Source organism: Bombina bombina, chromosome 12 (genome assembly GCF_027579735.1).
Source record: "Bombina bombina isolate aBomBom1 chromosome 12, aBomBom1.pri, whole genome shotgun sequence".
In the NCBI taxonomy this organism is placed as follows: Eukaryota; Metazoa; Chordata; class Amphibia; order Anura; family Bombinatoridae; genus Bombina; species Bombina bombina.
In genome coordinates this window covers 11,572,271-11,587,790 of record NC_069510.1, presented here as the reverse complement: position 1 = coordinate 11,587,790, position 15,520 = coordinate 11,572,271, and the positions used below count along the sequence as shown (strand labels likewise).

The 15,520-nt window shown below is 41.1% G+C and overlaps 1 protein-coding gene across 4 annotated transcripts in view; it reads left to right on the top strand.

Annotated features, from left to right (window-relative positions):
- TTF1 (transcription termination factor 1) overlaps positions 1-15,520 on the top strand; it is a 78,276-nt gene that overhangs the window by 27,906 nt on the left and 34,850 nt on the right. For all 4 annotated transcript variants that reach the window (XM_053695882.1, XM_053695881.1, XM_053695880.1 and 1 more), the window contains 6 exons: positions 6,527-6,756; positions 7,564-7,749; positions 8,870-8,948; positions 9,061-9,191; positions 12,855-13,065; positions 14,167-14,256. In XM_053695882.1, coding sequence (XP_053551857.1) covers positions 6,527-6,756; positions 7,564-7,749; positions 8,870-8,948; positions 9,061-9,191; positions 12,855-13,065; positions 14,167-14,256 — 927 coding nt within the window. The remainder of the gene's footprint in view (positions 1-6,526; positions 6,757-7,563; positions 7,750-8,869; positions 8,949-9,060; positions 9,192-12,854; positions 13,066-14,166; positions 14,257-15,520) is intronic.

Genomic DNA, 15,520 nt, shown 5'->3' with positions numbered 1-15,520 from the left:
GTGAGATCTGTATGCATTATAACTCATTGTAACGTGATAGGTGAGCGGGTGCAGGTGTGAGATCTGTATGCATTATAACTCATTCTAACGTGATAGGTGAGCGGACGCAGGTGTGGGATCTGTATGCATTATAACTCATTGTAACGTGATAGGTGAGCGGGTGCAGGTGTGAGATCTGTATGCATTATAACTCATTCTAACGTGATAGGTGAGCGGGCGCAGGTGTGAGATCTGTATGCATTATAACTCATTGTAACGTGATAGGTGAGCGGGTGCAGGTGTGAGATCTGTATGCATTATAACTCATTGTAACGTGATAGGTGAGCGGACGCAGGTGTGGGATCTGTATGCATTATAACTCATTCTAACGTGATAGGTGAGCGGGTGCAGGTGTGAGATCTGTATGCATTATAACTCATTGTAACGTGATAGGTGAGCGGACGCAGGTGTGAGATCTGTATGCATTATAACTCATTGTAACGTGATAGGTGAGCGGGTGCAGGTGTGAGATCTGTATGCATTATAACTCATTCTAACGTGATAGGTGAGCGGACGCAGGTGTGGGATCTGTGTGCATTATAACTCATTGTAACGTGATAGGTGAGCGGGTGCAGGTGTGAGATCTGTATGCATTATAACTCATTCTAACGTGATAGGTGAGCGGGCGCAGGTGTGAGATCTGTATGCATTATAACTCATTGTAACGTGATAGGTGAGCGGGTGCAGGTGTGAGATCTGTATGCATTATAACTCATTCTAACGTGATAGGTGAGCGGACGCAGGTGTGGGATCTGTATGCATTATAACTCATTGTAACGTGATAGGTGAGCGGGTGCAGGTGTGAGATCTGTATGCATTATAACTCATTGTAACGTGATAGGTGAGCGGACGCAGGTGTGGGATCTGTATGCATTATAACTCATTGTAACGTGATAGGTGAGCGGGTGCAGGTGTGAGATCTGTATGCATTATAACTCATTGTAACGTGATAGGTGAGCGGGTGCAGGTGTGAGATCTGTATGCATTATAACTCATTCTAACGTGATAGGTGAGCGGACGCAGGTGTGGGATCTGTATGCATTATAACTCATTGTAACGTGATAGGTGAGCGGGTGCAGGTGTGAGATCTGTATGCATTATAACTCATTCTAACGTGATAGGTGAGCGGGCGCAGGTGTGAGATCTGTGTGCATTATAACTCATTGTAACGTGATAGGTGAGCGGGTGCAGGTGTGAGATCTGTATGCATTATAACTCATTCTAACGTGATAGGTGAGCGGACGCAGGTGTGAGATCTGTATGCATTATAACTCATTGTAACGTGATAGGTGAGCGGGTGCAGGTGTGAGATCTGTATGCATTATAACTCATTGTAACGTGATAGGTGAGCGGGTGCAGGTGTGAGATCTGTATGCATTATAACTCATTGTAACGTGATAGGTGAGCGGACGCAGGTGTGGGATCTGTATGCATTATAACTCATTGTAACGTGATAGGTGAGCGGGTGCAGGTGTGAGATCTGTATGCATTATAACTCATTGTAACGTGATAGGTGAGCGGGTGCAGGTGTGAGATCTGTATGCATTATAACTCATTGTAACTTGATAGGTGAGCGGGTGCAGGTGTGACATCTGTATGCATTATAACTCATTGTAACGTGATAGGTGAGCGGACGCAGGTATGAGATCGGTATGCATTATAACTCATTAAAACGTGATAGGTGAGCGGGTGCAGGTGTGAGATCTGCATGCATTATAACTCATTGTAACGTGATAGGTGAGCGGACGCAGGTGTGGGATCTGTATGCATTATAACTCATTGTAACGTGATAGGTGAGCGGGTGCAGGTGTGAGATCTGTATGCATTATAACTCATTGTAACGTGATAGGTGAGCAGACGCAGGTGTGGGATCTGTATCCATTATAACTCATTGTAACGTGATAGGTGAGCGGGTGCAGGTGTGACATCTGTATGCATTATAACTCATTGTAATGTGATAGGTAAGCGGACGCAGATGTGGGATCTGTATGCATTATAACTCATTGTAATGTGATAGGTGAGCGGGGGCAGGTGTGAGAACTGTATGCATTATAACTCATTCTAACGTGATAAGTGAGCGGACGCAGGTGTGAGAACTGTATGCATTATAACTCATTCTAACGTTATAGGTGAGCGGACGCAGGTGTGGGATCTGTATCCATTATAACTCATTGTAACGTGATAGGTGAGCGGGTGCAGGTGTGACATCTGTATGCATTATAACTCATTGTAATGTGATAGGTAAGCGGACGCAGATGTGGGATCTGTATGCATTATAACTCATTCTAACGTGATAAGTGAGCGGACGCAGGTGTGAGAACTGTATGCATTATAACTCATTCTAACGTGATAAGTGAGCGGACGCAGGTGTGGGATCTGTATGCATTATAACTCATTCTAACGTGATAGGTGAGCGGACGCAGGTGTGGGATCTGTATGCATTATAACTCTTTCTAACGTGATAGGTGAGCGGACGCAGGTGTGGGATCTGTATGCATTATAACTCATTCTAACGTGATAAGTGAGCGGGCGCAGGTGCGGGAACTGTATGCATTATAACTCATTCTAACGTGATAGGTGAGCGGACGCAGGTGTAGGAACTGTATACATTATAACTCATTAGAACGTGATAGGTGAGCGGACGCAGGTGTGAGATCTGTATGCATTATAACTAATTCTAACGTGATAGGTGAGCGGACGCAGGTGTGAGAACTGTATGCATTATAACTCATTGTAACGTGATAGGTGAGCGGACGCAGGTGTGGGATCTGTATGCATTATAACTAATTGTAACGTGATAGGTGAGCGGACGCAGGTGTGGGATCTGTATGCATTATAACTAATTCTAACGTGATAGGTGAGCGGGTGCAGGTGTGAGATCTGTATGCATTATAACTAATTCTAACGTGATAGGTGAGCGGGTGCAGGTGTGAGATCTGTATGCATTATAACTAATTGTAATGTGATAGGTGAGCGGGTGCAGGTGTGAGATCTGTATGCATTATAACTCATTGTAACGTGATAGGTGAGCGGACGCAGGTGTGGGATCTGTATGCATTATAACTAATTCTAACGTGATAGGTGAGCGGGCGCAGGTGTGAGATCTGTATGCATTATAACTAATTCTAACGTGATAGGTGAGCGGGTGCAGGTGTGAGATCTGTATGCATTATAACTAATTGTAACGTGATAGGTGAGCGGACGCAGGTGTGGGATCTGTATGCATTATAACTCATTCTAACGTGATAGGTGAGCGGACGCAGGTGTGGGATCTGTATGCATTATAACTCATTCTAACGTGATAGGTGAGCGGACGCAGGTGTGAGATCTGTATGCATTATAACTAATTCTAACGTGATAGGTGAGCGGGCGCAGGTGTGAGAACTGTATGCATTATAACTCATTGTAACGTGATAGGTGAGCGGGTGCAGGTGTGAGATCTGTATGCATTATAACTCATTGTAACGTGATAGGTGAGCGGACGCAGGTGTGGGATCTGTATGCATTATAACTCATTCTAACGTGATAGGTGAGCGGACGCAGGTGTGAGATCTGTATGCATTATAACTCATTGTAACGTGATAGGTGAGCGGGGGCAGGTGTGAGAACTGTATGCATTATAACTCATTCTAACGTGATAAGTGAGCGGACGCAGGTGTGAGAACTGTATGCATTATAACTCATTCTAACGTTATAGGTGAGCGGACGCAGGTGTGGGATCTGTATCCATTATAACTCATTGTAACGTGATAGGTGAGCGGGTGCAGGTGTGACATCTGTATGCATTATAACTCATTGTAATGTGATAGGTAAGCGGACGCAGATGTGGGATCTGTATGCATTATAACTCATTCTAACGTGATAAGTGAGCGGACGCAGGTGTGAGAACTGTATGCATTATAACTCATTCTAACGTGATAAGTGAGCGGACGCAGGTGTGGGATCTGTATGCATTATAACTCATTCTAACGTTATAGGTGAGCGGACGCAGGTGTGGGATCTGTATGCATTATAACTCTTTCTAACGTGATAGGTGAGCGGACGCAGGTGTGGGATCTGTATGCATTATAACTCATTCTAACGTGATAAGTGAGCGGGCGCAGGTGCGGGAACTGTATGCATTATAACTCATTCTAACGTGATAGGTGAGCGGACGCAGGTGTAGGAACTGTATACATTATAACTCATTAGAACGTGATAGGTGAGCGGACGCAGGTGTGAGATCTGTATGCATTATAACTAATTCTAACGTGATAGGTGAGCGGACGCAGGTGTGAGAACTGTATGCATTATAACTCATTGTAACGTGATAGGTGAGCGGACGCAGGTGTGGGATCTGTATGCATTATAACTAATTGTAACGTGATAGGTGAGCGGACGCAGGTGTGGGATCTGTATGCATTATAACTAATTCTAACGTGATAGGTGAGCGGGTGCAGGTGTGAGATCTGTATGCATTATAACTAATTGTAATGTGATAGGTGAGCGGGTGCAGGTGTGAGATCTGTATGCATTATAACTCATTGTAACGTGATAGGTGAGCGGACGCAGGTGTGGGATCTGTATGCATTATAACTAATTCTAACGTGATAGGTGAGCGGGCGCAGGTGTGAGATCTGTATGCATTATAACTAATTCTAACGTGATAGGTGAGCGGGTGCAGGTGTGAGATCTGTATGCATTATAACTAATTGTAACGTGATAGGTGAGCGGACGCAGGTGTGGGATCTGTATGCATTATAACTCATTCTAACGTGATAGGTGAGCGGACGCAGGTGTGGGATCTGTATGCATTATAACTCATTCTAACGTGATAGGTGAGCGGACGCAGGTGTGAGATCTGTATGCATTATAACTAATTCTAACGTGATAGGTGAGCGGGCGCAGGTGTGAGAACTGTATGCATTATAACTCATTGTAACGTGATAGGTGAGCGGGTGCAGGTGTGAGATCTGTATGCATTATAACTCATTGTAACGTGATAGGTGAGCGGACGCAGGTGTGGGATCTGTATGCATTATAACTCATTCTAACGTGATAGGTGAGCGGACGCAGGTGTGGGAACTGTATGCATTATAACTAATTGTAATGTGATAGGTGAGCGGGGGCAGGTGTGAGAACTGTATGCATTATAACTCATTATAACGTGATAGGTGAGCGGACGCAGGTGTGAGATCTGTATGCATTATAACTCATTGTAACGCGATAGGTGAGCGGACGCAGGTGTGAGATCTGTATGCATTATAACTCATTGTAACGTGATAGGTGAGCAGACGCAGGTGTGGGATCTGTATGCATTATAACTCATTGTAACGTGATAGGTGAGCGGACACAGGTGTGGGAACTGTGTGCATTATAACTCATTGTAACGTGATAGGTGAGCGGGGGCAGGTGTGAGAACTGTATGCATTATAACTCATTATAACGTGATAGGTGAGCGGACGCAGGTGTGAGATCTGTATGCATTATAACTCATTGTAACGCGATAGGTGAGCGGACGCAGGTGTGAGATCTGTATGCATTATAACTCATTGTAACGTGATAGGTGAGCAGACGCAGGTGTGGGATCTGTATGCATTATAACTCATTTTAACGTGATAGGTGAGCGGACACAGGTGTGGGAACTGTGTGCATTATAACTCATTGTAACGTGATAGGTGAGCGGACGCAGGTGTGGGAACTGTATGCATATGCATTATAACTCATTTAACGTGATAGGTGAGCGGGCGCAGGTATGAGAACTGTATCCATTATAACTCATTCTAACATGATAGGTGAGCGGACGCAGGTGTGGGATCTGTATGCATTATAACTCATTCTAACGTGATAGGTGAGCGGACGCAGGTGTGGGAACTGTATGCATTATATCTCACTATAACGTGATAGGTGAGCGGACGCAGGTGTGAGAACTGTATGCATTATAACTCATTGTAACGTGATAGGTTAGTGGATACAGGTGTGAGATCTGTATGCATTATAAACTCATTCTTACGTGATAGGTGAGCGGACGCAGGTGTGAGAACTGTATGCATTATAACTCATTGTAACGTGATAGGTTAGTGGATACAGGTGTGAGATCTGTATGCATTATAAACTCATTCTTACGTGATAGGTGAGCGGACGCAGGTGTGGGAACTGTATGCATATGCATTAAAACTTATTTAACGTGATAGGTGAGCGGGCGCAGGTATGAGAACTGTATCCATTATAACTCATTCTAACATGATAGGTGAGCGGACGCAGGTGTGGGAACTGTATGCATTATATCTCACTATAACGTGATAGGTGAGCGGACGCAGGTGTGAGATCTGTATGCATTATAACTCATTAAAACGTAATAGGTGAGCGGGCGCAGGTGTGAGATCTGTATGCATTATAACTCATTCTAACATGATAGGTGTTGAAATTAATTTGAAACTTACATTAATGCCCCATAATATCATATCCGACTCCAGAATTAATTGTTGCAGATTTTTGTGTATCACAGGATCGCATTATCCCAGGAAATGACACATAACCTCACTTCTTCTAAACCAATTACTAAGAAAAAAAGAAAAAGAAGCTCAGAAAAATGTGAGGATATCTTGGCAACCCTGAGCCAAAATGACATCGATCTCTTGAAAGAGTTTTTCCCCAAACTCATGTCGCTGAAGAAGTCGACAATCACTACTTTAATCCACGAAGACCTAGAGCGAATCCGAGAAGCAAAAAAGAAAGGTGAGTCGCACAGTTATGTGACCTCTGTGATGTTTAGACTGAGCTGTTTTTTGCAACGTTTGTGCTGTTTGTGTTTAAACATCAATTTCACTGACTTATTATTGGCACCACAAGTCCTATATTTTTGTGTTTTCCTGAACAGAACACGTGTCTGTTACGTGTTTTTATGTACATGCCAGTCTGGAGAGTTTTTTGTTTCTAAACAAATTGTGTAAATAAAGTTTTTTTATTTTGTAATTTGCTTCAAGGGACATAAAACTCAGTCATTCTTTCATGAGTCAGATAAAGTTTACAACTATAAAAACAAAACTCTTTGATTTACTACTGTTATGACGTTTGTTTTTTTTCGTATCCCTTCTGAAAATCATACCTATGTAGTCTCAGGAGTGTGCATGTGTTTGAGCACTATATGGCTGCAGTTTTGCAACAATGCTTTTATAAATGTTATACGTTTTTGCACGCACTACTGTCATCTAGTGCCCAAAAGTGTAAAAATTATTGTTGCAAATTAGTTGCCCTATATGCTCTAGACATGTGTGCGTCTTGGCATACCTAGGTATGCTTTTTAAAAAAATGATGAGAAAATAAAGTAAATTTAATAAATCGTACATTCTGCATCATGAAATAAATTAATTACTGCTCCTTATATCCCAGTAATGGAGGATACAGCTATCTTCCACAGAAAAACATTAAATATTGGCCAGTGTTTGAGTTTGTTCTGTTTTGCATTTTGTACATAAAATGTGTAGAATATCGGACGATTTCCTTACGTTCCTTCTGTTTGCCATTGCTGCGTCTACCTTGCAGGGATCACCTACTTGAAGGGCAGGTTTACCACAGAGGAAAACAATCAGCTAAGAAAGAATGTGGCAGAGTTTATGACAATGACTGAAATAGACAGTGCTGAGAAGCTGTTTCATAGCCAGCGGTATCCGGATCAGAGAGAATGGATTGAGCAGAAAAAGAAAGAACTCAACTTCAGATACAGAATGGGTTCGTTTGTCTCATGCTGTAGCCCTTTTTAACTATGTGTTTATCCAACTTTGTATAATTAGACATAGAGGGCCAGATTACAAGTGGAGCGTTTTTTAGCACTCCCACTTGTGCACTAACTCCGCTAAAAGTAAGCTTTTTGCATGCGTCAGGTAGCTCTCGGGTTACAAGTTAAACGTAAAGAGATTTCCTTTGCGAGCTAACTCGATGCGCACAAAAAAGTATATGTCTGTAAATTCATATATGTGCGTGTGTATTTTATTACATACATGCATAGATATAGTTAGACACGTATAAGTAGGTATCATTATGTTTCTTCTAACACTTCTATGTTTGAGCCCTTATAACTTTTTTCTTTAATATTTTTTTCTAATAATTTTTATTAAATCGTATTATGAGTGTAACTGTACTTTTTTTAATGTATTTTTGATGTGTTTTGTGACACTTTTTTATTTTGCCAAACAGTTAACCAGCGCTCTGAGGACGCAGTAATCATTCTAGTGTAAATCGCGATTGCACTCAGTGATACGCATTTTACTTTAATTTTCTAATACAAGCGCTAAACCTGACGCGCAAACACACGCGATAAACTCCTTTTCACTTGAGCGTAACTTTTAGTGCGGCATTCGTAATCTGGTCCCGAGTCAGATTTCTACAAATACTTGTGCTGAATAAACCTACTTTTGGCCTCTCACATATGGAGGTTTGTCTTTAGAAGTCTGTGTACGTGCAAACATACTTTTCCAATAACTGTTTCAAACAGCTTTAATATTTTTTTTGTGCACAAATAGGTCAGCAGATTTAATCGCTACTGCTTCATATGCATGATAAATATTGTTCAGCGCGTCCTTTTAACTAGATCTGCCTATCCACACGACAGGAGTTTTACACACGATGTTTAGTGCAGATGAGTTCACCCAGTAGATAAATAACAGTATTACAGTAAACGTTTTGTAAAATGTAACTCCCTCATCATGTTGCCCCACTAGTATCCGTTTACCTGATACAAGCCGTAGACAAAATACAGAACCACTTTTATTAAGAATGAGGACAACTCGCCCCTTTAAATTTGACATCATTAGACCAATACTTGTTTGCTTATGGCATTTATTTTTTGCAGCTGAAAACATAGCTCGCCCAGTGCATGAAGTTTGCCACCGAGGGGTTAAAATGTTTGACGAGTCGAGCAACAAAGGACGGTCAGTCTGTTAGATTAACATTTGCTTCTGACTGCTTCTGCGTAGGTAACCAACACAATTAGAATATATTTAGTGCTACGAATAACGGCCCTTCTTGTTGTTCATGTTACAGCTATACAGAGGAGGAAGTGGAGAATCTGAAGAAGTATTGGACAATGTACGGCAACAAATGGAAAGTGCTGGGAGATTTAGTTGGACGAAATAATGCTACGCTCCAACTGAAAGCCTCACAGCTTAGACAAGGTAATAGACCAACAGGAGACAGGCAGCACTGGAAGTTCTAACGATTGCAGAGATGTAAAAATACTCACTACATGTTAAAGGATAGAGACAAATCTACACATAAGGTTTTTTACAGCATTCAGTAATGTAGGCTAAACATAGCCTGCAGATGATTAGCTAAGCACGCCAACCCTTTGTCTACTCACTTGTCCGAATGGCAAGTAACTTCTGAATGCGCTCTATCAGCCCTAGACAGTGGTCACTGGCATTTTGTGAGAATACAACCAAGGCAGTCTTTGCAGGAACTTCAATTGGAGACTGATGGAGACTCAAGTGATATAGTTGAAAAGGAAAGATATTCTCAGGCTCTCGAGTCTACCCCATATTTCATGAAGTTCATGAAGTTGGGAAATCAGTATACTGTATATACTTTATTGAACACCACACACATTTATACAAAACCCATCTCAAATCCCAGTTCATATGCAAAAGAACCAATAACCATTAAACAAATGCAACCCTCAACCCAGCTCTCTCTAACAAAGGAATTTCCAATGTGTTCTTTTGATGGAAGATAAGGATGCACTTACATTGTCAGGTGCCAGGAGTCTGTTAGTAGGGTCATTAATCCAGGAATAAACGTCTTTCTTAACAGTTGGCTGGGCACTCATCTACGGTATGCAGAATCTTATCAATCCTTTAACTCCCCCCCCCCCCCCCAAGTATAAAGAGCATTCCACAAAGTATTACTTCAGTCTCTTGTTATCTTTATTTGAAAAAGCAAGAATATAAGCTAAGGAGCAAGCACATTTTTTACTTAGCACCTGGGTAGCGCTTGCTGATTGGTGGTTAAGTTTAGATACCAATCAGCAAGCGCTTTTCCAGGTGCTGAACCAAAAATGGGCCTGCTCCTAAGCTTATATTCTTGCTTTTTTCAAATAAAGATACCAAGAGACCGAAGAAAAATTGATAATAGGAGTAAATTAGAAATTTGCTTCAAATTGCTGCTCTATCTGAATCATGAAAGTTTAATGTTGACTAGACTGTCCCTTTAAGATAGCCGCCACAGTGACGTTTTTGAACTAGGACAAGATTTATCTGCTGCCTATGCTTGTATGTCTGTTTCTGCTCATCTCTCTGTATATCTGCCTCTCTCCCATCTGTGTCGTCTTCGCTCTATATGCATATTTCTCTCTGTATTTTTCTCTCTATGTAACCCTCTTTGTCTGCATGTGTTTATTTTCGTGTCTTTTACTGTTTATGTCTGCTTAATGCTCTCTGTCTGCTTGTTCGTGTCTGCATGTGTTTATTTTCGTGTCTTTTACTGTTTATGTCTGCTTAATGCTCTCTGTCTGCTTGTTCGTGTCTGCATGTGTTTATTTTTGTGTCTCTTACTGTTTATGTCTGCTTAATGCTCTCTGTCTGCTTGTTCGTGTCTGCATGTCTTTGCATCCCTCTGTCTGTTTCTGTCTCTCACTCTTTGTCTTTCTATATCAGTGTCTCTGTCTGCTTGTTCATGTCTGCATGTCTTTGCATCCCTCTGTCTGTTTCTGTCTCTCACTCTTTGTCTTTCTATATCAGTGTCTCTGTCTGCTTGTTCGTGCCTGCATGTCTTTGCATCCCTCTGTCTGTTTCTGTCTCTCACTCTTTGTCTTTCTATATCAGTGTCTCTGTCTGCTTGTTCGTGCCTGCATGTCTTTGCATCCCTCTGTCTGTTTCTGTCTCTCACTCTTTGTCTTTCTATATCAGTGTCTCTGTCTGCTTGTTCATGTCTGCATGTCTTTGCATCCCTCTGTCTGTTTCTGTCTCTCACTCTTTGTCTTTCTATATCAGTGTCTCTGTCTGCTTGTTCGTGCCTGCATGTCTTTGCATCCCTCTGTCTGTTTCTGTCTCTCACTCTTTGTCTTTCTATATCAGTGTCTCTGTCTGCTTGTTCGTGCCTGCATGTCTTTGCATCCCTCTGTCTGTTTCTGTCTCTCACTCTTTGTCTTTCTATATCAGTGTCTCTGTCTGCTTGTTCGTGTCTGCATGTCTTTGCATCCCTCTGTCTGTTTCTGTCTCTCACTCTTTGTCTTTCTATATCAGTGTCTCTGTCTGCTTGTTCGTGTCTGCATGTCTTTGCATCCCTCTGTCTGTTTCTGTCTCTCACTCTTTGTCTTTCTATATCAGTGTCTCTGTCTGCTTGTTCGTGTCTGCATGTCTTTGCATCCCTCTGTCTGTTTCTGTCTCTCACTCTTTGTCTTTCTATATCAGTGTCTCTGTCTGCTTGTTCGTGCCTGCATGTCTTTGCATCCCTCTGTCTGTTTCTGTCTCTCACTCTTTGTCTTTCTATATCAGTGTCTCTGTCTGCTTGTTCGTGTCTGCATGTCTTTGCATCCCTCTGTCTGTTTCTGTCTCTCACTCTTTGTCTTTCTATATCAGTGTCTCTGTCTGCTTGTTCGTGTCTGCATGTCTTTGCATCCCTCTGTCTGTTTCTGTCTCTCACTCTTTGTCTTTCTATATCAGTGTCTCTGTCTGCTTGTTCGTGTCTGCATGTCTTTGCATCCCTCTGTCTGTTTCTGTCTCTCACTCTTTGTCTTTCTATATCAGTGTCTCTGCTTGTTCGTGCCTGCATGTCTTTGCATCCCTCTGTCTGTTTCTGTCTCTCACTCTTTGTCTTTCTATATCAGTGTCTCTGTCTGCTTGTTCGTGCCTGCATGTCTTTGCATCCCTCTGTCTGTTTCTGTCTCTCACTCTTTGTCTTTCTATATCAGTGTCTCTGTCTGCATATGTCTTTGTCATTCTCTCTCTGCCTGTGTCTCAGTTTCTGTCTCTGCTTATCACTGTCTGAACCTGTGTCTGTCTCTGTGTATCTCTCTTTCTCTGCCTGTGTACCTTTCATTGTCTTTCATTGTGTCTCTCTCTGTCCTCATGTCTGTCTCTGAGTTTCTCTGTTATTGTCTTTTTCTGCATAGCTATCTCTGTCTAAGTGTCTTTGTGTGTTTGTGTCTGTATATACATGAACCTGTCTGTATGTCCGACTCCCTTGGCATGTCAGTCTGTCCACACATGCGCTGTGTGCGCACTAGTTTCCTCCCCAACCACCATTAAATTCATCACTCATTTGAGACTCATCACTTTCTTCACCAGCTGTAAAACATGAATGTCCCATAATAGGTTTAGTTGGGATGCAGCTGTATATATGGCGCATGTTTAGTGTGGGTAAGAAATTACATTTTAAACACTCCATACACTTATTCTTTAGGAGTCAGGAGAGGAATTTATGTAAAGATACAGGTAAAATAATCAAATAGTTAAGTTGCTTTGACTCCCTCTGAGTGGCTGCTGTAGCGTATCGGCTCCATATGACATTTATAGTCAAATTGTGAATATTATTTTTGCTGAGTAAGTTTGTTAGGGTGAATCAGAAGCAGATTCAATCTCCCAGAAACTCATCCCTCTGATATGGAGAGATAGGAACTGCTGGATGTTTTTGTTTATTGTTATTTAAATAACTTGTGTCTGAGGGGGCATATTCTGTACTGCGTTAGTCTCACCTAAACCGGAGAACCATGCACTGAAATAATAAATACTTTACTGTAACTGTGGTTTGGTTGAACTCAGACAGACAACAAGATGTAACAGAAGAGTAACGATAATGTATTTTTCAGCTTTTTGTATTTTTTTTTTGTATTTTTGCTTTAGAGGTCGTACGAGGGAGCTGGACTAAAAAGGAGATAAACCGAATGATAAAGGCCATTAAATCCTTTGTTCTAAGCCCAAATTGCTCAAACAATCCAGAAAGCAGCCAAGAACCAGATGTCATCCCCAAACGCAAGTTGTACCAAGGCATTCCCTGGGTACAAATAGAGAAGAAGGTGAAGACCCGGAACTGGAGCCAGTGCAAAACCAAATGGTAAATTTAATTTTATTATGCAAACTTTATATAGTTTTAGTTTTATTATATATATATATATACTATTCTTACAGAGGTTTTAGGCAGGTGTGACGAAATGCTGTAAAGTAGGAATGCTTTCTGAAATAGAAATGTTAATACTTTATTTTTATCAACAAAATGCAAAGTGAGCAAATGGGGAGAAAAATCTAAATTTTATAAATATTTGGAGTGACCAATCTTTGTCTTCAAAACAGCATCAGATCTTTTACTTACATTTGCACTCAGGTTTTAAAGAACTCAGCAGGCAGATTGTTCCAAACATCTTGGAGAACTAACTACAGTTCTTCTGTGGATTTAGGCAGCCTTAGTTGCTTCTGTTTCTTTGTGTAATCCCAGAGAGACTCAATGATGTTGAGATCAGGGCTTTGTGGGTGGCCAGACCATCTCTTCCAGGACTCCTTGTTCTTTTTTATGCTGAAGATGGTTCTTAATGACCCAAAAATAAGGAAGGTAGTTAGTATGTAGTTAAGCTTTGAAATAAAAAATACATTGTATGGTTTGACGCATTTCGCACAAGAGTTTCCTCAGAGACATTGATTGACCGCTACCATTCACTTACTTAAAGGGACACTAAACCCAAAATTTTTCTTTTGTGATTCAGATAGAGCATGACATTTTAAGCAACTTTCTAATTTACTCCTATTATCAAATTTTCTTCATTCTCTTGGTATCTTTATTTGAAATGCAAGAATGTAAGTTTAGATGCCGGCCCATTTTTGGTGAACAACCTGGGTTGTTCTTGCTGATTGGTGGATAAATTCATCCACCAATAAAAAAGTTCTATCCAGAGTTCTAAACCAAAAAAGAAGCTTAGATGCCTTCTTTTTCAAATAAAGATAGGAATAGAAAGAAGAAAAATTGATAATAGGAGTAAATTAGAAAGTTGTTTCTAATTGCTGCTCTATCTGAATCATGAAAGAAACAAATTGGGGTTAGTTTCCCTTTACTGGTGGTATTCAGGCTGTTGTCAGGGGCAGGCACTGTATTCTCGCTTTGCATTTCATATGTTGGCTTTGTTTTCAGTAACGCACTTTATTCTCATACCTTTTTGGTTCACAGGACAGAAGTTCTTCTATCGCGGATGAACAACGGGACAAATGTGTTACAAGGAGCAGCAGGCCTAGAGCTCAGCATCAATTTTATTAAATGGTGCGTTCTGTCAGTCAAATAACAGAAAATAAAGCCGGTCTGTGCAGTTTGTTTTAAAGGATCAGTAAACCCCTTGAGATTTTTATATAAAACGTTTAGTTATGTTCAATGAATCAAGTTTGCTATATATGTTTATTTTGCCCCCTTTTAATGGAAGTTAGCATTTTCGAGGCTAACTGTGCTCCATACCTGTCCATTTTTGGATTTATCAGATAACAACTGCAAAACAGAGTACTTTATGACAGTGTCTAGCCTGATAGTGTGCTGACTAAAGCCAAAAATGGCTCCTCCATATAATGCCAATGCTGGGTGGAGTTTGGCTATTGAAACATAATTGCAGTATACATATTTCATTTAAAAACATTTAGCCTTAGCTGATATGTTATTCCATAGCAACATGGCAGAAATGTCTTGTAATAACAAGGTGTTTACTGTCCCTTTAAGATACCGCATTCTAAGTGTTTGATGTGTTTTGAGAATTCTGAATGTTTTCAGCTAAACGTATCACAAGACAACAGAGCAGTATCTCCCTACGTGTGCCCACTGCCTCTTGGTTTTCTAGCCATAGATTAATTAGCCACAGATCTGTGTAGTTGCAGCCTCACCAGTGAGTGGTAGAAAGGTTGTCAGCTCAGTATCGGTACAGGAATGGCATATAAGTGCAGGGAAATTAGAAAAAGAGATGATAAACCTGTAATAGAGTGAGGCAGAGCACCAGATGAACCGCAGGCTGTACACAGTATGAAGAAGGAAAAGCAGAGTTGTTGGGGAGGCTTTGGGAATGAGACTAGCGTGAAATAAAACATAAATGTTTCATGTAAGTAACACAATTAACCTAGTCCATTAGCCAAGGACACTTAGTAACAGTTTACTTACAAGTGATATCGCTGCTATCTGTCTTTATATTGTGCAGGAGAAAAAGCCCTTTGTCTTCATTATTTTCCTTGTCTACCTGACCCCTGCTAACCAATCACAGCTTGTGGTAGGAATGTGCGTTATTGTGGTTTAGCGCTGATTCTGGTCAGTTAATTATAAGACGCTATGGGGTGTAAATGCTAGTGCGTAAAAAAGTAAATACAATTTGAGCTGCAGACTTTCTGGGAGGAGCAGAACAAGTTTTTATTGGTAGAGGTATTTTACAGCACAATCCATACACAATAGATAATGATGGTATATTGCATTGTTATATTTTGGTTAATTATACATTTTTTGGAGAGAGACTGAATTTTAGTTTAATGTTTCCTTAACTACAGCAGTATAGCAT